Source organism: Musca domestica, unplaced genomic scaffold, assembly GCF_030504385.1.
Source record: "Musca domestica strain aabys unplaced genomic scaffold, Musca_domestica.polishedcontigs.V.1.1 186, whole genome shotgun sequence".
NCBI lineage: Eukaryota > Metazoa > Arthropoda > Insecta > Diptera > Muscidae > Musca > Musca domestica.
The window spans coordinates 206,513-228,927 of NW_026712242.1; the positions used below are offsets into that span (position 1 = coordinate 206,513).

Consider the following 22,415-nt stretch of genomic DNA (forward strand, 5'->3'; position numbering starts at 1 on the left):
AAAAGATATCTTCATGATTTTGGAAAATATAAGGATTTTAGATAAATCGAAAAAATGGGCGCAAAATTGGGCGTGGTCACTTTTTCTTAGCATAAAAACCTAAATCGTGGTAGGGCGAACATTTAAAAAAAAATATCCAAATACTTTTAGCTGGTCTCAAATGATTCAAATACCAACGAACAACAATTGGTTTATATATAGATTAAAAAGTAGATTAAAAGTAGGTATACTTAGGATTGGAGGGAAAGTCTACAGTATGTCGTGTAATAATTTTAAAACCGATATCTTCATTATTTGGCAAATATAAGGATTTTAGATAAATCGAAATAATGGGCGTAAAAGCGATCCATTCAATATCCTACACAACAAGACTGCCCTATAATTTGTTATTACAATAATTGAAAACTAAAGAAATCTATATATATATATATATATATATATATATATATATATATATATATATATATATATATATATATATATATATATATATATGTATATATATATGTTTCCATTAGAAACCGAACAACGTTGTTCGCTCTCAGAATTATGTACACGAATTAACCCGTTCATACGGCACGATTCGTAATTCATAGTAAAATAATTCCTTTTTTCAAAAATTTTGTTTGTTGATATTAATGGGAATTTATACGAAAATACATGAAATTCTCACTAATATGAATAGAAGAAATGATTGTTTTTCTCCCAAAGATTTATTATATCATTAATTTTATAATTTTCATTCACGTTTTCAACTTGTAGTGCAAATGTTGACATTTTGAACATATTTTTGTATTTTTCTATTTTTAAATTTTGCTGGAGAGACACTTGTCAAACATTTTTTCTGCCGATACAAAGTTTTTGAAAATATTGCCTCTTTTGTTTGCAGTTTTCTGTGGAAATTTCAACTTGTGGATAAATGCGTACCTCGAATGAGAGAGAAAACAAAATGTACTTTCGTTCTATTAAGCTTATAGACCTAAGTTTTGTAAATAAAAATTCCTCTTTATTTCATTTTTCCCGACGTTTCGTCAATGTTTGTTGACATCTTCAGGGGATACGTCTATTTAAATAAACATTACATTAGATCAAATCTTCATGAATATATAAATAACTTACAATAAAATTGGATTAAGTTTACATGAAGTATTTCGTCAAGTTCAACAACACAAAACCTTAATAACTAATATCACAGATTACTATATTGCAATGCGATAGCTAACACTTATGTTGTTTGTGTCCTCTTTGAGGTTCATCGTCCTTTCTATTTTCTGTTGTATTCGTAAACTTTCTATCGTGTATCTTTATCGTCTTTGCTTTCTTTGTCTAATATTTTGACATTTTCAAAATTTGCTTTGTGTCCCGTTTTTGAAATATGTTGCGCCAATGCTGTTTTTTGTGTTCCCTTTTCAATGTCAGTTTTATGTTCCCCCATTCTCGTTTGCAGTGTTCGTTTCGTTGTACCAATGTAAACAAGATCACAGCTTTGTTCGTCATTTCCATTGCATTCTATTTCATATACTATGTTATGTTGTTGTTGCTTGTCGATTGGTGTTTTGACGTTGGAAAATATCTGACTTATTGTTTTGTTTGCTTTGTAAGCATAACATATGTTTTGTGTTTTGTTTATTATCTTTTCATGTTTCTATTGTCTGTTAGGCCAGGGATGTATTTTAAGCTGCAATATTTATGGGTTTCTTCACGATTGTTAGGGCTGCCATCCTTAAGTTTTCGTATTGTGTCTTGGATGAGTTGTGTGATTACTTTTTTCGGGAAACTATTGTTGATTAATATCTTTGTGATTTCGTTTATGTTACTTTTGTGGAAATCTTGGTCACTTATGCGTAGTACTCTCATGATGAAACTTTTAGCTGTGTTGATTATTTGGGATTTGGCTGTGTAGTATGGTAATTCATAATTCTGCCCGATGCCATGCTTTTATGATACCAGTCAAATTTAATAGAACTCCCATTCCTTATTAATTTTGCATCCAAATACGAAATAGAATTGTTAGTTTCAATTTCAAATGTGAATTGTATTTTTTGGTGGTATTTATTGAATGTGTTTTGAATTTCATTGATATCTTTCTTATTGATGATTAAAAGTGTGTCGTCTACATATTTGGTTATGAAATTTATTAGGATGCCTTTATTATTTAGTTCTTGAATAGTATTATCAAGAAGGTCGTCCAAAACAATATCTGCTACTGTTGGTGAAAGTGGGTTTCCCATAGGCATCCCAAATATTTGATTATATATTTCATTTTCATAATTGAAATAATTATTGTCTTTGAGACAGAAAGTTAAAATATTAAGGAATTTTTGTTTGGGAATGTTTGTGTATGTTTTAATTGTGTCCCATTTTTTCATAATTATTTTTAAAGCCAAATTGACTGGTATATTCGTGAATAGGGAAATAACATCAAAAGATATCATTACCTCGTCATTTTTTATTATTGTGTCTTTAAGTTTCTTTTTTAGATCTATTGAGTTTCTTATGTTGTAGGTGTCTGAAATAATGTGTTTGAGTATTGTACCAACGTATTTGGATAAAGTATAACATGGTACATTTGTGGACGATACAATAGGCCTGAGAGGTATATTGGGTTTGTGTATTTTTGGCAACCCGTAAATTCTTGGTGCTGTAGATGCTGAGCAGTATAGCCTCTTTTTTCCCCTTTGTCAATTACATTGTTTTTATGTAGTTCAGTGACCATATTATTATTTAATTTTTGTAATTTTGTTGTTGGGTCTTCCCTAAGTTTCCTATATGTGGTTTTATCATCAAGTAGTTCCCCCATTTTCTTCTTGTATTCTTGTTTGTATATGACAACTGTCTTATTTCCTTTATCTGCTTGTGTTATTATGATGTCGTCGTATTGTTTCAAAAATTTTAATGTATTTTTATATATTGTCAAAATAAATTTTTCTTTTGGTGTGTTTTTCATATTTCTTTTAAAGTTGGTAACCCTGTTTCCTATTTTCGTTCTACATGTTTCTTTCTCATGTTCTTCTGATATTTGTATGCAGTGTTCTATGTCAGCTAGTGTATGTAGTGGTGAAAAATTCTTGTTGTCTATTGGTATTGCAAACTTTTTTCCAAGTGATAAAATCCACTTGCATTCCATAGGAAAATTGACATTTGTTTTGTTCTCGAACCAGTCGTCGTTGAAAATTATGCCATATTTGTCGAACTGTTTCCTTTTTAATTTGTTTAGTTTTTGTTGTTGGGTATTATTGATTTTTCGGGATATTTCTATTAAACGGATTTTTTGTTTGTTTTTAAAAGACGTGTAGTCTGCAACAAATATTAATGTTTTTATCCCAGATTCCATGTTGAAAATTTTGTTTTTTGTTGATTTTATGTCGGCATTGGCTTGAGATATTTCGAGATTAAGGAGTTTTTTATGGAAGTACTCTTCAATTTTGCTTAATTTTGATGTGATTGTATTACAATTAAACAGTTGTTTTACCTTAGTTGTAGTAGCTTTCGTGTGTTGGGGGATGATACCATAATCTCGACAAGTCAATAGGAATTTGAGTCTTTCTGTTTGTTGTGCTAGTCTTCTAATTTCATTGCAATATTCTTTCATAGTCCTGCAAGTTTCTTCGTTATATTTATAGGTGATGTGTTGGAAATAATTCTTCATTTTGTGCTCTTGGTTGATGATCGTGTAGATGTTTATTTTTAATAGTGTATTATTCGGCAGGCTTTCCGATAATTTATTGATTATTAATTTTCTTGGTCCAGGTAGGTTTATTGATTTGGGTTCTATTAAGCTTATAGACCTAAGTTTTGTAAATAAAAATTCCTCTTTATTTCATTTTTCCCGACGTTTCGTCAATGTTTGTTGACATCTTCAGGGGATACGTCTATTTAAATAAACATTACATTAGATCAAATCTTAGACAATCGTGAAGAAACCCATAAATATTGCAGCTTAAAATACATCCCTGGCCTAACAGACAATAGAAACATGAAAAAGATAATAAACAAAACACAAAACATATGTTATGCTTACAAAGCAAACAAAACAATAAGTCAGATATTTTCCAACGTCAAAACACCAATCGACAAGCAACAACAACATAACATAGTATATGAAATAGAATGCAATGGAAATGACGAACAAAGCTGTGATCTTGTTTACATTGGTACAACGAAACGAACACTGCAAACGAGAATGGGGGGAACATAAACTGACATTGAAAAGGGAACACAAAAAACAGCATTGGCGCAACATATTTCAAAAACGGGACACAAAGCAAATTTTGAAAATGTCAAAATATTAGACAAAGAAAGCAAAGACGATAAAAGATACACGATAGAAAGTTTACGAATACAACAGAAAATAGAAAGGACGATGAACCTCAAAGAGGACACAAACAACATAAGTGTTAGCTATCGCATTGCAATATAGTAATCTGTGATATTAGTTATTAAGGTTTTGTGTTGTTGAACTTGACGAAATACTTCATGTAAACTTAATCCAATTTTATTGTAAGTTATTTATATATTCATGAAGATTTGATCTAATGTAATGTTTATTTAAATAGACGTATCCCCTGAAGATGTCAACAAACATTGACGAAACGTCGGGAAAAATGAAATAAAGAGGAATTTTTATTTACAAAACTTAGGTCTATAAGCTTAATAGAACCCAAATCAATAAACCTACCTGGACCAAGAAAATTAATAATCAATAAATTATCGGAAAGCCTGCCGAATAATACACTATTAAAAATAAACATCTACACGATCATCAACCAAGAGCACAAAATGAAGAATTATTTCCAACACATCACCTATAAATATAACGAAGAAACTTGCAGGACTATGAAAGAATATTGCAATGAAATTAGAAGACTAGCACAACAAACAGAAAGACTCAAATTCCTATTGACTTGTCGAGATTATGGTATCATCCCCCAACACACGAAAGCTACTACAACTAAGGTAAAACAACTGTTTAATTGTAATACAATCACATCAAAATTAAGCAAAATTGAAGAGTACTTCCATAAAAAACTCCTTAATCTCGAAATATCTCAAGCCAATGCCGACATAAAATCAACAAAAAACAAAATTTTCAACATGGAATCTGGGATAAAAACATTAATATTTGTTGCAGACTACACGTCTTTTAAAAACAAACAAAAAATCCGTTTAATAGAAATATCCCGAAAAATCAATAATACCCAACAACAAAAACTAAACAAATTAAAAAGGAAACAGTTCGACAAATATGGCATAATTTTCAACGACGACTGGTTCGAGAACAAAACAAATGTCAATTTTCCTATGGAATGCAAGTGGATTTTATCACTTGGAAAAAAGTTTGCAATACCAATAGACAACAAGAATTTTTCACCACTACATACACTAGCTGACATAGAACACTGCATACAAATATCAGAAGAACATGAGAAAGAAACATGTAGAACGAAAATAGGAAACAGGGTTACCAACTTTAAAAGAAATATGAAAAACACACCAAAAGAAAAATTTATTTTGACAATATATAAAAATACATTAAAATTTTTGAAACAATACGACGACATCATAATAACACAAGCAGATAAAGGAAATAAGACAGTTGTCATATACAAACAAGAATACAAGAAGAAAATGGGGGAACTACTTGATGATAAAACCACATATAGGAAACTTAGGGAAGACCCAACAACAAAATTACAAAAATTAAATAATAATATGGTCACTGAACTACATAAAAACAATGTAATTGACAAAGGGGAAAAAAAGAGGCTATACTGCTCAGCATCTACAGCACCAAGAATTTACGGGTTGCCAAAAATACACAAACCCAATATACCTCTCAGGCCTATTGTATCGTCCACAAATGTACCATGTTATACTTTATCCAAATACGTTGGTACAATACTCAAACACATTATTTCAGACACCTACAACATAAGAAACTCAATAGATCTAAAAAAGAAACTTAAAGACACAATAATAAAAATGACGAGGTAATGATATCTTTTGATGTTATTTCCCTATTCACGAATATACCAGTCAATTTGGCTTTAAAAATAATTATGAAAAAATGGGACACAATTAAAACATACACAAACATTCCCAAACAAAAATTCCTTAATATTTTAACTTTCTGTCTCAAAGACAATAATTATTTCAATTATGAAAATGAAATATATAATCAAATATTTGGGATGCCTATGGGAAACCCACTTTCACCAACAGTAGCAGATATTGTTTTGGACGACCTTCTTGATAATACTATTCAAGAACTAAATAATAAAGGCATCCTAATAAATTTCATAACCAAATATGTAGACGACACACTTTAATCATCAATAAGAAAGATATCAATGAAATTCAAAACACATTCAATAAATACCACCAAAAAATACAATTCACATTTGAAATTGAAACTAACAATTCTATTTCGTATTTGGATGCAAAATTAATAAGGAATGGGAGTTCTATTAAATTTGACTGGTATCATAAAAGCATGGCATCGGGCAGAATTATGAATTACCATACTACACAGCCAAAATCCCAAATAATCAACACAGCTAAAAGTTTCATCATGAGAGTACTACGCATAAGTGACCAAGATTTCCACAAAAGTAACATAAACGAAATCACAAAGATATTAATCAACAATAGTTTCCCGAAAAAAGTAATCACACAACTCATCCAAGACACAATACGAAAACTTAAGGATGGCAGCCCTAACAATCGTGAAGAAACCCATAAATATTGCAGCTTAAAATACATCCCTGGCCTAACAGACAATAGAAACATGAAAAAGATAATAAACAAAACACAAAACATATGTTATGCTTACAAAGCAAACAAAACAATAAGTCAGATATTTTCCAACGTCAAAACACCAATCGACAAGCAACAACAACATAACATAGTATATGAAATAGAATGCAATGGAAATGACGAACAAAGCTGTGATCTTGTTTACATTGGTACAACGAAACGAACACTGCAAACGAGAATGGGGGAACATAAAACTGACATTGAAAAGGGAACACAAAAAACAGCATTGGCGCAACATATTTCAAAACGGACACAAAGCAAATTTTGAAAATGTCAAAATATTAGACAAAGAAAGCAAAGACGATAAAAGATACACGATAGAAAGTTTACGAATACAACAGAAAATAGAAAGGACGATGAACCTCAAAGAGGACACAAACAACATAAGTGTTAGCTATCGCATTGCAATATAGTAATCTGTGATATTAGTTATTAAGGTTTTGTGTTGTTGAACTTGACGAAATACTTCATGTAAACTTAATCCAATTTTATTGTAAGTTATTTATATATTCATGAAGATTTGATCTAATGTAATGTTTATTTAAATAGACGTATCCCCTGAAGATGTCAACAAACATTGACGAAACGTCGGGAAAAATGAAATAAAGAGGAATTTTTATTTACAAAACTTAGGTCTATAAGCTTAATAGAACCCAAATCAATAAACCTACCTGGACCAAGAAAATTAATAATCAAAATGTACTTTCGTTTGAATGTACATACGCCATTCAACATTGCAGTTTTCATTCATAATTTTCAGTCTTCCCAAAAATTTTTAAAATTTCATTAAATTTTTCTATTTTAATTTTTAAATGTCATAATTTATTTTTTCGATAAATGCTCTCATTTGTTAGGGATGGGACATATTTTTTCGTTGTTCTGAGAGTAATTTGATTTGAACAACGTACAAATATGAGTGTTCGCTCAGGAAATTTTGTGTGGAGAATAATGTAGTTTTTTCATAGTTAAGGGTCAAACAACGAATAGAGAGCGAATCAAGTTCAGTGGAAACGCCACATTATGCCTTGTTAAAACGTCCCGGTATCATTTTCAATATCAAATATCCTAGACACAATACAACCTATTGTGCCAAATGTCATGATTTCAATAGCCAAACAGGACAAAATTTGTTTCATAAGTTGGCTCTTGGGGATATTATAATGTGTTTACATTAGAGCCTTTCGCAGGGTTAACCTACTTTGCAGGGCTTAGTTGATGTATTTGCAATGGAATTGCCAATTTAAGTCCACTAGGTTTACCAAATCCGCTGCATTGTAAACTTATAATTGGTGCTGATATAATAGCACATTTTTTCTGACAACTAAATTTAAGTCTTAATGCAAGCCACACACGATACAACCGTTGCACAGTGGTCGAGGTCGTATGGGAACAGCGGCCAAAATACTTTCAGTGCACATATCAATATGAATCTTTGGTTATGGTACCTTGATGGGATAAAAATAAAAAATGTGACAAAATGGATATGGTCGATGCATGTTTTGGCATGGTCCCCTTACAACGTACCTCCCGAATAAGGGTTATTTGCCCAATTCTTGTCACATTTCTACACCAGATTGTAATGTGATTTGATATTTTACGTTCTAAGGAGTTAAAAAATAATCTTACTGAAAATTATTTGGAACGGTCCGCCTTACCTGCGGGTCCCCCTGTAGAGATACCTCAAAAATAGAAGTATTTTTTATATAAATCAATTCCAAATTTGATTTTTTGTAAACAAAATAAAATAACAATTCAATATAAAATTAAGTCAAAGTTAAATTTTGCACAAATAATTTGTTTGGCCCAAGGCCCGATTGAAATTGTAGATAATCGGTCAAAATTTAGGTATGGCTCCCATATATATTTTCATCCAACGATATAACAACGATATTTGGGGAAATATATCAAATATAACTCAGAAATACCCTTGCTAAATTTTATCGAGATCGGTTAATATTTGGATATGGCTCCCATATATATCTTCGTCCGATTTGCTTTTTATTGTGCACCAAACGTGTAATATTAGCCCAAATGGAATGGAATTTGGTACTTACGGCCAAATTGAGTCTGGAAACCAGTATGTCAAATTTGGTGGAAATCGATTCAGATATAGCTATAGCTCCCATACATATTGTTCATCCGATTTGTTGAATTTGCTGTGCATAGCCGTAATGTGGACTCCGTAGTAACGATATTCGGGGCAATATATCAAATACAGCTCAGAAATACCTTTGTCAAATTTTATCGAGTTCGGTTCAGATTTAGATATGGCTCTCATATATATCTATCCGATTTCAAGATAATTCTGCACCAAATGGATAATACAAGCCCGAATTGAAAAGGCGCAAATGTCTCGACAAATTTAGTAGAAATCGATTCAGAGGAGGATATTCCTCCCATATATTAGTTCCTTTGGACTTTTTATTACTACTATAATCATAGTTGGTATGATTTAATTATTACAAATTCCCCATTAAAAACTTTATTTGTTATGTAAGGCTCTACTAAATATGCAAAGTGGTGTAGGGTAACATGAAGTCGGCCCCGCCCAACTTTAAGACTTTCTTTACTGGTTATTGTTTGGTAACGTTCGCTGTCCCGTTATAAAAGGGTCAGAACTCAGAAGAAGACGGTTAATAAGATCTGTGTTTGTTGAAACACGAGACTTTTTTCGGGTATGATTTAGTCGAAACTTTTTTATATCTTTGTTTGTAGACTCCACGGCCTCCTCCTATAATTATCTTATCTATACAATGACAAATTTCTAAAGTCGGGTGCATGTATTAAAGTTTTATGAACTGTGGGTGGAAGATAGTGCCATGGATATCTATTTGTTAACTCTTTAGTAGTTTCCAGTGCAATGGCCTTAAAATTTTCGGCATTAATCAGAAGACAATGCTTGCAACATTATTGAACACCCCTCAATTATATCCTTATCAATTCCAAACAACAAAAACATATTCTATGTCACTAGCACCATAGAACTGAGAAAATTGCAGCGAAGTCACTTCAGTATATTAGGCATAACATACAAATCTGACAAAATCTGAAAGTTAAATTAGCACGCCATTATTAATTTAATAATGGCGTGAAAAAAATCACATTGGAGGATTCAGGGGGGGAAAACAATTACAACTTTACCTGAAATCCAATTTTATTTTCAAAATTAATCTTAAAGGCAACTCAGATCACTCACATCTTCTATATTATACACAACTACTAAACACACAAATTACTGTCCTAAAAATAAGTCAATACCTTGCTTTTCAAAAATAATGCCAAGATTTGTCATTTTAAAATGTATTTAATTTTGTAATACAGTTCTATTTTTACTCCAATTTTTCACTGATCCCACTGAAAAAAGCACTACCTACATTTTCTCTTTTTTGATGCTATTCTCGAAGTGGGCCGTTAGAATGAAGTCAAGATAATTATGTTTTCTAAAAAGCTTAACCTTGAATATCTGATTTTCATTTTTTGAATTTTGGCCAATGGCAGCGACCACTGTGCGTTGGAGGGTTGTCAAGTTGTATGCTTCGGCCACAATCGATACAACTTTGTATACAACCTCTTTGTACAACTTCACTTTTCGAAGAGTTCATTTGAGTTAAGATGACACCGGAAATAATTTCGTGCTCTATAATTTACTTAATAGCCTTTATTCATTATTAATTTCTGAAATTCCGTTTTATATATATTTCAATTTATATTTTCATTAAAATCACACATTTGATTGGATTTCGTGTTGTTTTGATGTGCGAAACAATGTTGTTGCCTCTTTGAAAATAAACACAAAATGAAATTGTATGCGACATGCCCACAAACATTACAATCGGTTGGTACAACATGTCAAATATCAAAAAATTTTGATTTTTCATACAACCGAGACACAACTTCGTACAACCGGGCCACAAACGATACAATCTTGAATACAACCTCTCCCAGTTGTACAAGCAGTTGTAACGTGTGTGGCTTGCATAACGTATACTTCCGCCAGAGCTGCATGACGATTTTCGAAATCATATTTCAAAAATTATAAATATACTAGCTGGCCCGGTCCGCGTTGCCGGCCCGTACTTTTAGTCTTTAACGTATATTTTTTAAAGCATAATAAATCACAGAGCTGAGTTATGTAAGTGGCACAATTTTATTATAAGTAATAATTCCATAGTAATTTCTAAATAGAAAAATATTCATGGCAAAAATTATAATAGATGTTCATCTACCGTTGGTTTTAGATATTTGGAATAGCCTGCTCTTATTTTTCAGCTATGGGCTTTAATTTGAGTTTCAACAACCTGTATGATATAGAACATCTATAATAGCCCCATGTGAAAACTCAGCTCCATTTTGATATTGTAAAGAGCTTGTCAACATTTTCTTTTCAAATTAGCTGTACTTTGGAATTGTTATTTCCAAGGTTTAGAATACCGTACTGCGTGGTATTTAGTTTTGTCCACCTCATAATTGAGGGCAGAATAATTTCAGAATAGTCAAAGATAATTACTCTTTTACACCCATTACCGTAAGAATGGAATTTATTTATTTTTGTCATTTAAATTGTGCGTTGGAGACCCCATAAATTCCATATTTTTCATCATAGTATGATTCAATGACGATAAAAAAAATTCGGTCCAGTGTTGCTTTCAAGTATTCTAAATTTTTTTTATATGTTTTCCAAAATTTCCGAATGAGTCCCAGTTTGAGAATTTGGAGTTTATTTCATATAGACGTACATCCCCAAATCTAAATTCTGAACTAATGTTCTCTTGGGGGTTACAAATTCAATAGAATATAACATTTTTTTTCCTGACCACACATTGGTTAAGAAAGTGGACTTGTGTCCACTTATGTGTACCCCATAATGTGGGGACTATACTTAAATAAATGGCTATGTGACAATTATCTATAAGATGGTTTTCTACCCTAGCCTAAAAACTATTTTTAAGCCAAATCAATTGATGAACGTGTCAAGATTAAGATAGGCCCTACTCCGAAAATTAAAATTTTTTTGTTTATTAGAAGCAAAGATGCTAAATAAAGGCCAAAAAAAAAAATTAAAAATGAATAGCTTAAACCATATGATGGTTATACCAAAACGTGATCATTCTTTGCAAGGTTTGCTTCTCAAATTACCAACATTTGTCGAAATTAGTATGAAAAAAATATACTTAAAATGTAAAATATATTTGAAATCGGGTTTTACCTTTATCCTGGGGTTATGACCCATATCATAACCTCCAAGAGCGATTTAAGGTATCTTGAAAGGTTAGGAAGGAATCCATTTCATACTAAATGTCCAATTCGCTCTACTATTTTGCACCACTTATATTCGGTATTTCACAGATGCAGTCACAATGAATTTTACATTTTGAGTTCTCATGGGACGGATTATTGTCATAGAAGAAGTAGGTCCACGTTTAGAATTGAGCCTCATAACGCTTTGTCGGTCATTTTGTTTGTTTAAATGTGTTCGCGTTTTTCAGCCGAAGCACAATGTAGGTCATGGAATTGAAAGCTAAATGTCAATTTAAGCATGAAAGATCGCCATTTAATATGGTATTGCGTACCATCCGAAATTGTATGAACTCTTAAAATCCGTCATGAGTTATAAGAGTAGTAACTGACATACTTTCTTTTATATGGTGAAAATAATTCTTTATTTGTTCGCAAAAAAGATTGAATTCAATATGATATGATATATAAAATTGACAAAAAAGCAAATTGAAAAAAGAAAAAAAACTTCAACTTGTTCGCTGATTTTTACAGCAAATGCTTAGAGGTCCTTACGAAATTCGTCAATTGAATGTACTATTATTTGAAATTCGATTCCATTATTTTTTTTTTTAATTTTACCTCGATTTTAAAAAAGTTATTAAAATATTGATTTTTGTTCAGCTTATTATCTTCTGAAATGATATTATTCGTATAATTCCACTTACCCACAAAAATACATAAAATCGATAATTAACAGTTTTGTCCGTTTATACTCCCCAAAAAGACTACACATCATATCGGCACAATTTTGGTTATAAGTAATGACGCCATTATAATTACTCCAATTTTGATTATAAGTAATGACTTGATTATGAGTAATGACTCCATGACTAAATATAAATTAATATTCATGGCAAAAATTATAATTACCGTCGGTTTTAGATATTTTGAATAGCCAGATCTTATTTATCAGCTATAGGCTTTAATTTAAGTGTTGAATACCTATATGACAAAGAACATCTATAATAGCCCCATGTGAAAATTCAGCTCAATTTTTGATATTGTAAAAAGCATTCAAATGAGCTATAATTTGAAATTTGTATCTCCAACACTTAAAATCCCGTACTGCGTGGTATTCAGTTTTGTCCACCTCATACTTGAAGGCAGAATGTTGTCAGAATAGCCAAAAAAATACTCTTTTGCTCCGATTACCGTAAGATGGGCATTAATTGTTTGTCATTTAAATTGTGCGGTGGAGATCCAATAAAGTTGCTTTATAATTTCGTATTTTTTTTCATGTTTCTGCCACAATTTCCGACTGAATGAGTCCCAGATTGACATTTCGGAGTTTATTTCATATAGACATACATCCCAAATCTACGTTCCCAACCAATATTCTCTTGGGGGTTACAAATTAAATAGAATACCAAATTTTCTTTTCTGACCACACATTGGTTGGGAAAGTGGACTTGGGGGTATACTAATGTGGGGACTATACTTAAATAAATTCCTATGAGGATAATTATCTGTAAGATGATTTTCTACCCCAGGTAGCCTCAAGACTAAGATGCGCACTTTTCCGAAAAATAAAAATTTATAAGAAGAGGTTTTCTTCCCCCTTAGAAACAAAGATGTCAAATAAGGGCCAAAAAATGAAAAAAGTGACCAGGACCCCGAAAATACCTTAAATCATATGATGGTGATACCAAAACGTGATAATTTTTTGTAAAGATGGTTTTTTCTTAAATTATCAACATAAGCTAAAATTAGTACGAAAAATATGGTTAAAATGTAGAATATACTTGAAATCGGGTTGTTCCGCTATCAGGGGTTATGATCAATATCATGACCTGGCAAAGCGATTAAAGGTATCTTGAATGTTTAGGTAGAATTTCTATTTTGCGTTCTTTATAGTCGGTATTTGACTGATTACAGTCCCAATGTATTTTGCATGTTGTGTTCTCATTTGACAATTTATTGTCATATGAAAGAAGCAGGTCCACTTTTTGAAATTAACCCCATAACGCTTCTTTGGTCATTTTTGTTTGTTTAAATGGGTTCGCATCTTCCAGCTGAAGCACGATGTAGGTCCTGGAGTAGAAAGCATTTAACATCGTATTGCGCCCTTATTTCATTTTTAATATTATTCATTCAGAATTCAATCCAATAACAAATGTACACTTCAATATAGAAAAAAAAAGAAAAAGAATCTTCAACTGGTTCGCTGATTTTTTGCTGCAAATTTTTAAAGGTCCCTACGAAGTTTGTCGGTAGAATGTACTATTATTTTGAAATTCGATTCCATTGAAAAATTGTCGATTTTTCCCGATTTTAGAATTTTCATATAAAGCGACAACGGATAAAATTGTTATTTATAGATTTTATGTATTTATTGGGTATTACGAATAAGTACATAAAATCATTAAATAACAGTTTTATCCGTTGTGGCTTTATACTACCCAAAAAAACCTACAATTCATATTAGAATTCCAAAAAAAAAAAAAAAAAAAACAAAAAAAACACTACAAATGTACATTCGAAAATAGTAAGTCAAAATGGAAAAAAATATGCAATATAAAACATTACTATTGTGTATTTTAAAAGTCAAAATGAAAATGTTCAAATTTCATATTTTTACGCGATTTTTTTTTTTTTGGATTTTATTCTTTTCTGCCAAGAGGCAATTCCGAATTTGTCTAAATCATTAAAATCAGACCGGCGATCTTTATGTTATAAGAGTAGTAACTAACACAACTATCTTTTAGATATAGAGAGATAGATTTAAAAGTAGGCGCGTTCCTCAGCCCCTAAATAAGTACTTAGGGTTGGATGGAAAGCCAACAGCATCTCGTGTAATAATTCTCAAACCGATATCTTCACTATTTTGGCAAATATAAAGATTTTAGATAAATCGTAATAGTGGGCGTAAAAGGAGGCGTGGTCAATATTTTTTCTTTAAAAACCTAGCTCGGGGTATGACGAAAGTTTGTACAAAAATTTATGCAAATCGGTCCAGCCGTTTCCAACTGATTCCGTTACCAACAAACAAAAATTGATTTTTATATATATACTAGCTGGCCCGGTCCGCGTTGCCGGCCCATAGTTTTTGTCTATTATGCATATTTGTCAAAGCATGATTATTCAAAGATATGAATGTTATAAATGTTCACGTACTGGTCGATTAGTTTTTAATTTTTAGTCAAATGAGCAGTAATTTGGAATTTACTGTACTTTGTACAACTCGTAATTGAGGGCTAATTGATTTAAGAATAGGCAAAGTTAATTACTTTTTTAAACCCATTAGCACCTCAGATTGTGCATTAGAGTCCTCATAAGTCCCCCTAACCATGTCGGTCTGTTTGTCCGCCAAAAGGTGGACTTGAGGGGATACTATTACATGGAGAAAATCCTAAAATTTGTAGATATGTTGAAATTTTTGTGTAAGATTTTCATCCCCAAATACTCATTTTTAGCCAAATCCTTTGAAATATGGTAAAATGCGAAACATCGACCTACATTGAAAACTTTCTTCACCCCTTATAATCCAAGATGACAAAAAGAGGCCAAATCAAAAATATAGCTATTTTACATCCATTACCGTAAGATGGGAATTAATTTTATTTGCCATTTAAATTGTAAGTTGGAGTCCATATTTTTCATCATAGTATAATTTAATGACGATTCAACAATATTCGGTCCCGTGCTACTTTCTTATATTGTAATTTGTTCATGTTTTCACAATTAATTTCATATAGATGTATATCCCAAATCTACGTTCCCAACCAATATTCTCTTGGGGGTTACAAATTCAATAGAATATAAATTTTTCTTTTCTGACCACACATTAGATGTGAAAGTGGACTTGGGGATACTCCAATGTGGGGACTTTACATGAATAAATTTCTATGTGGCAATTATCTGTACGATGGTTCCTTACCCCAGGGTAGCATACATAAAATTTTTTAGTGGTCAAGACCAATATGGGCCCTACTCCGAAAATTTTATGCCAAGAGGTTCTCCACCCCCCTTAGAAGCAAAGATGCCAAATAAGGGCCAAAAATAGAAGAAAATGGCGAAGACTCCAAAAATGGCTTAAATCATACGATGATTATTTATGATCGATATCATGACCTGCTAAAGCGATTTAAGGTGAGCTCTCATTGGACGGATTATTGTCACATGAAAGAAGTAGGGCCACGCTTTGAAATAAGCCCCATTAGTCTTTTTCGGTCATTTTTGTTTGTTTAAATGTCTGCGCATCTTCCAGCTGAAGCACGATGTAGGCCCTGGAGTTGAAAGGTAGATGTCAGTTACCATCGTATTTCGCACTTATTTCATTTTTTTGGTGAAAAATTGTATATAGTGAAAAATTATTCTTTATTTTGTTCACAAAAAATCCACTGAATTCAATATGATATTACAAATTGAAAAAAATTGACAAAAGAAGAATAACAAATTGAAAAAATCTTTAACTTGTTCGCTGATTTTTTACAGCAACTGTTTAAAGATCCTTACAAAGTTTGTCAATAGAATGTACTTTTATTTTAAAATTCAATTCCATTGGAATTTTTTTCGATATTTTCCCGTTTTGAGAATTGTTGCAATGAGATCTCTTTTTTCGTGTTTCTTTTTAACGATTTTGAAAAAGTAATTTTCTTTTAACTTTGGTGTGACCGCATTAAATTATTTCGGTATCATCTATTCCGTTTCGCCACCACATAATTCGGCACTACACTTCCATGTAACCCGTCATCAATTTCAGTTCTCAAGAAATCAAGTCAATTAAATAAATTGGTATTAATATTCGAATTCAAAAATAAAATATAAAAAACACTACAAATGTACATTAGAAAAAAGTAAGTCAAAATGGAAAAAAATCATGCAAAATAAAACATTACTATTGTACATTTCAAAAGTCAAAATGAAAATGTTAACATATCACATTTTTACGCGATTTTTTTTGGATATTATCCTTTTCGGATAAGAGACAATTCCGAATTTGTATGAATCATTAAAATCAGTTCAGCGGTTCTTAAGTTATAAGCGTAGTAACTAACACAACTTTCATTTATATATATATATAGATATAGATATTTGAAATGTGATTCTCGTTCGCATTCACTTGCGTCGCGTCACACAGAAAGAGGTCCTAAGATATGACACTTTTATATAGCTAACCAGGTATTTGATACTTACTTGTTTAATTCGCAAATCATATTTTCAACAAACTCCTTGCTCCTTTGTATTAGCCGATCTTCTCGTTCATCAATTTTTTGAGTATGTGTATCTTTCATACCAGCTATCAGATTACCAATAGCCTCTCGATCTTCGATACATATTCTAAGTGGATCTGGAATGCTCTTTATGTCCTGCATTGCCAATTTTGTAGCTATGAAACGGGAAACAATTTCGTTCAGATTCTCCGAGAAATGTACCGCAACATCACGCAGTTGGCCGAAATGAGTTTGAGCTTGTTCCACAAACTTTGCTATCATTTCTTGCATTTTTCGTTGAAAATTTATTGTTGTTTCCTAGAATTGTTTTTAATTTAGATCGAGTTATTTTTAGTTAGATCAGAACGCAAGCAGACTTAAAAAATCATTTTTTAATGCTTCAACAACCCAGTTGTTAAAAAAATTATTCTAATTCAAATAAAAGTTAACAAGATTGCAGGGAAAGGGTTGTTGTAATATGTTTATTGCATTAACCATTAAAAAAGCTGTAAGTGTGGCCGGGCTGAACTTTGAATACCCTGCAAATGCGAAACTTGAAAAAAAATTCGGTGAATAATGTAGCTAAAATTATCAAAATACCGAATATTGGGAGGTGCCGTTATATGGGGGCCATACGAAGACGTGGATCTGCACAGACAATTTTCTGTCATAGACTGTAGTATTATATTAGGCTGTAGTGTGATATTTCGCATTACGTTCGAATATTCGCAACAATTATTAATCAAACTACATAGTTTTAAATTTCGTGGATCTGGGTAATGGTTTCAAATCAAACTTACTTCTGTTGCCTCGTGTAGCTGCAATTCTTGACTCATCAGTTGTTGCCAAACATTGTTGACCGTATCGTCGAACTGCGTGGTTATACGATCCAATGTGTCCCTTTGCTTGATGACTTCTTCATTTTCGGCATCATCGCCACGCATCAGTCGTGCTTCGATAATCCTGTGGCAAGAAATAGCTTCTTCGAATAAAGTGTCTTTGTATTTCGAGAAATCTTCAAGGATTTTGTGACCCATTTGTTGAATTTCGAGATGACCTTGTTCGATACTTTGATGAAATTTGTCAATTTCTCGTTGACGCTCTTCGTACTTTTCTAAGCCTAGCTTGTAGATCTCTTGGGTTAATTCGAATATATCATTGTCATACTCTTCGGCCAAATCGTTAGCAGCTTCTCCAATCATCATTAAAATTCGTCCGTCCTCGTCACCATTCCACAAGGATTCGTACAGTTGGTGTTCGTTTAAGTGTTCGACGAAACTTACCGATAACCTCTTCGCGTTCTCCTCTTCTCTTAGCTTTTGTGAGCGTGCCTGTAACTCCATTTCTTCATTGGTCTCTATTTCACGAAGTTCTCGGCTAAAAAGTTAATATTAAAAAGTATAGGTATAAACCTTAATAATCTTTTGAACACGCCTATAAGTAAATCATTCGCATTTGAGGATTTGTAGAATTGTTTTTGAAAATTGAAATTAATTTAAAAATTCCCACTAAAGTGCTTCTATTTCAAAAATATACTTTTTTGAAATTTGTTTCATTAAATTGAAAGACAATTAATAAAAGTTCGTCAACGTTTCAAATGGGAATTTGTCATTTAGGTGTATCAATCTGAAAATTTGAAACATAACATGGAGAAATTTTGGAATTTTCAAAAAATAAAATCCGTTAAAAATTCTGCTAAAATCTTAAAAATACCGAATGTAGCCGTATATTAGGGTCTATACGACGACGTGGACCTGCATAGGCAATTTTTGTCACAAGCTATTACAATATTCAAATGCGAAACTTGAAAAAAATCTGTTTATAATGTAGCTAAAATCATCAAAATACCGAATATCGGGGGTACCGTTATATGGGGGCTATACGAAGACGTGGACCTGAACAAACAATTTTCTGTCATAGGCTGTAGTATTCATTACGAACTTCAAATGCGAAATTTTAAACAATTCCGGAAAATAATGTCGCTAAAATCATCAAAATACCGAATATCGGGGGGTACCGTTATATGGGGGCTATACGAAGACGTGGACCTGCACAAACAATTTTTTTTATCAAAGGCTGTGGTATTCATTACGAACTTCAAATACTAAGTTTGAAATAGTTCCGGCAAATAGTGTTGCTAAAATCATGAAAATACCGAATAACGGGGGGTACCGTTATATGGGGGGTATACGAATACGTGGACCTGTACAGACAATTTTCTGTCATAGGCTGTAGTATCTATTACAAACTTCAAATGCGAAATTTTAAACAATTCCGGAAAATAATGTCGCTAAAATCATCAAAATACCGAATATCGGGGGGTACCGTTACATGGGGGCTGTACGAAGACGTGGATCTGCACAAACAATTTTTTTGTCAAAGGCTGTAGTATTCATTACGAACTTCAAATACTAAGTGTGAACTAGTTCCGGTAAATAGTGTCGCTAAAATCATCAAAATACCGAATATCGGGTGTACCCGTTATATGGGGGCTATACGAAGACGTCTACCTGCACAGACAATTTTCTGTCATAGGCTGTAGTATCTATTACGAACTTCAAATGCGAAATTTGAAACAATTCCGGTAAACAGTGTCGCTAAAATCATGCTAGACGAAGGCGTGGGCCTGCACAGAAAAAATTCTGTCATAGGCTGTACTATTCATTATGAAATTCAAATACCTACTTTGAAAAAAGTTCCGGTTAATAATCATCATTAAAATTCCGAATATCGTGGGGTACCGTTATATGGGGGCTATACGAAGACGTGGACCTGCACAAACAATTTTCTGTCAAAGGCTGTAGTATCCATTACGAATTCAAATACCAACTTTGAAAAAAGTTCCGGTTAATAATGTCGCTAAAATCATCAAAATACCGAATATCGGGGGGGTACCGTTATATGGGGGCTATACGAAGACGTGGATCTGCACAAACAATTTTCTGTCATAGGCTGTAGTATCCATTACGAACTTCAAATACCAAATTTGAAACTATTCCGGTAAATAGTGTCGCTAAAATCATCAAAATACCGAATATCGGGGGGTACCGTTATATGGGGGGCTATACGAAGAAGTGGACCTATATGGTCCATTTTAAATACCAAAAGTCCTGCTGACATAATACACATTTGAGTAAAATTTTATCAACCTATTTTATTTCGTTGGATGCCAGAGTGATTTCCACAGACGGACGGACATTGATAAATCGACATAGAATTACTTTGTGGGGTCTAACGGAATGACAAACTTAATATTCCCTCCATACTATGGTGGATGGTATAAAAAAAGATTGAAATTAAAAACAAACCGTATTTCCCTAAAATACAAGAAAAGTGGAAATTAAAACACGAAACACTATATGCAGAGTACACCATGAGACCAATTCCACTTTTTTTCTTACTTTTACTCCTCAATTTGTACTTACTAGAAGCGTCTTCTTGCACTTTCTCTTTGTTCGTCTCCAATAGCCACATATTCGTAATACTTTAGTTTGGGCAGAATAGCAGCTATATAATCACTTAGAGAGAATTCCGATTCTTGCGCTAAAGGATTGCCTTCTAGATTAAGGACTTTCAAATTAGGTAGGAACCGAAAACGTTCGATCTGAAAAATAAAAATGTTGTTTTATTTTCTTAAATATATTAACTACAAAATCTTAGTGCAGTTCTCTAAATAAAATATGTTTTAAACAGGTCTTTCTATTGTAGGTGAGATATAATCTGTTAGGGAGTTTCGGGGTTGTGACATTTTGCACTTTTCAATGTTGTCCATATGATGTTTTTTAAATAACTCGCTCAAATATGGAATCTAGATATTTCTTGACTGTGTTTGGAGGATCTTTCGGGTGTGTGGTTTTATTTAGTTGTTGACGGGTTAGATAAAAAAGACAAACAAAAGAAAATGGAAACGAAAAAACTGGCAGACGTTGAGATGGCACAAGTGACACGACAGTTAATTCGTCAAAAAGAAGGCCCTAGTCAGCAACCCGTTATGCCGTTTGACTGGCAGCAACCTTGTCTCCGTATGGAAGTGATCAATCAATCCTTAGAAAATCGTGAAAAAGCAACATCTCTTTTAAATTGAGACCAAACTGTGTGTATAAATATTATCTAATGTGGTGTCGCTGTTGCTTAACGGCGAATAAGTTTCTGCACCATTGCCGTTGGAGTTTTGTTAAGTATAACGGCTAATTCTTCTTTTTTAGGCAACAAATATGTTCACATTGCCCTGCCGTGGAATTTTATATCAAAGAGTGTATACCTATTGTATATCAAGAAATGGAATTAAATCACAAAACGTCGTATCGTATTTGACACTAGTATTACTAGAGTTAAATCAAGTGAGTTTTGCTGCTACCTGTAATAATTATACCATGGATAAGCAGTTTATTAAATTAAAAAAAATAATTAGTCTTTCAAAAATCAAAATATTAATTTTTAATTTAGAAGTGATCAAAAATATCATCAATATTTTAGTATACAGATTGACATAAAAAAGTGCAACAAAGTCAAACGCCATATTTTTTACATTTTTATACCCTCCACCATAGTATGGAGGGTATATTAAGTTTGTCATTCCGTTTGTAACACCTCGAAATGGATATTCAGCCTAAGACAGAAAATCGGTCTTCAAGGTCCACGTCTTCGTATAGCCCCTATATTCAGTATTTTGATGATTTTAGCGACATTATTTACCGGAATTGTTTCAAATTTGGTATTTGAAGTTCGTAATGGATACTACAGCCTATGTCAGTCTTTGCAGGTCCACGTATGGTACCTCCCTATATTCGGTATTTTATTTATTTTAGCAACATTATAAACATATTTTTTTCAATTTAAGCATTTTAATATTATAATAGCTTACGACAAAAGTTGCCTTTGCAGGTCCACGTCGTCGTATATACCCTAATATACGGCTACATTCGGTATTTTTAAGATTTTAACAGAAATTTTTTTTCATGGATTTTATTTTTTTGAAAATTGCCAAATTTGTACCTAATGGTGAAGGGCATTCAAAGTTCGGCCCGGCCAAACTTACAACTTTTTTACTTTTTTTTTTTTAATTTTATTGAATGAAAGAAACAGCATCAAATTTTAGACTAAGTTTAGATTTGTTAGAATTGTTCACCTTTGGCACGAATTATGGCCTTCAATCTGTCAATGAAACCG

The 22,415-nt window shown here is 32.3% G+C and overlaps 1 protein-coding gene across 1 annotated transcript in view; it reads right to left on the minus strand.

Moving 5' to 3' along the window:
- Nucleotides 1–20,864, minus strand: part of LOC131801938 (dynein regulatory complex subunit 3-like) — a 39,135-nt gene extending 18,271 nt beyond the window's left edge. Inside the window, exons 1-3 of the mRNA XM_059121063.1 lie at nt 20,672–20,864; nt 18,047–18,623; nt 17,230–17,564 (exon numbers count right to left, since the gene is read on the minus strand). Of these exons, the coding sequence (XP_058977046.1) occupies nt 17,230–17,564; nt 18,047–18,589 (878 nt within the window). The 5' untranslated portion in view covers nt 18,590–18,623; nt 20,672–20,864. The remainder of the gene's footprint in view (nt 1–17,229; nt 17,565–18,046; nt 18,624–20,671) is intronic.
- Nucleotides 20,865–22,415: the final 1,551 nt, after the last annotated feature.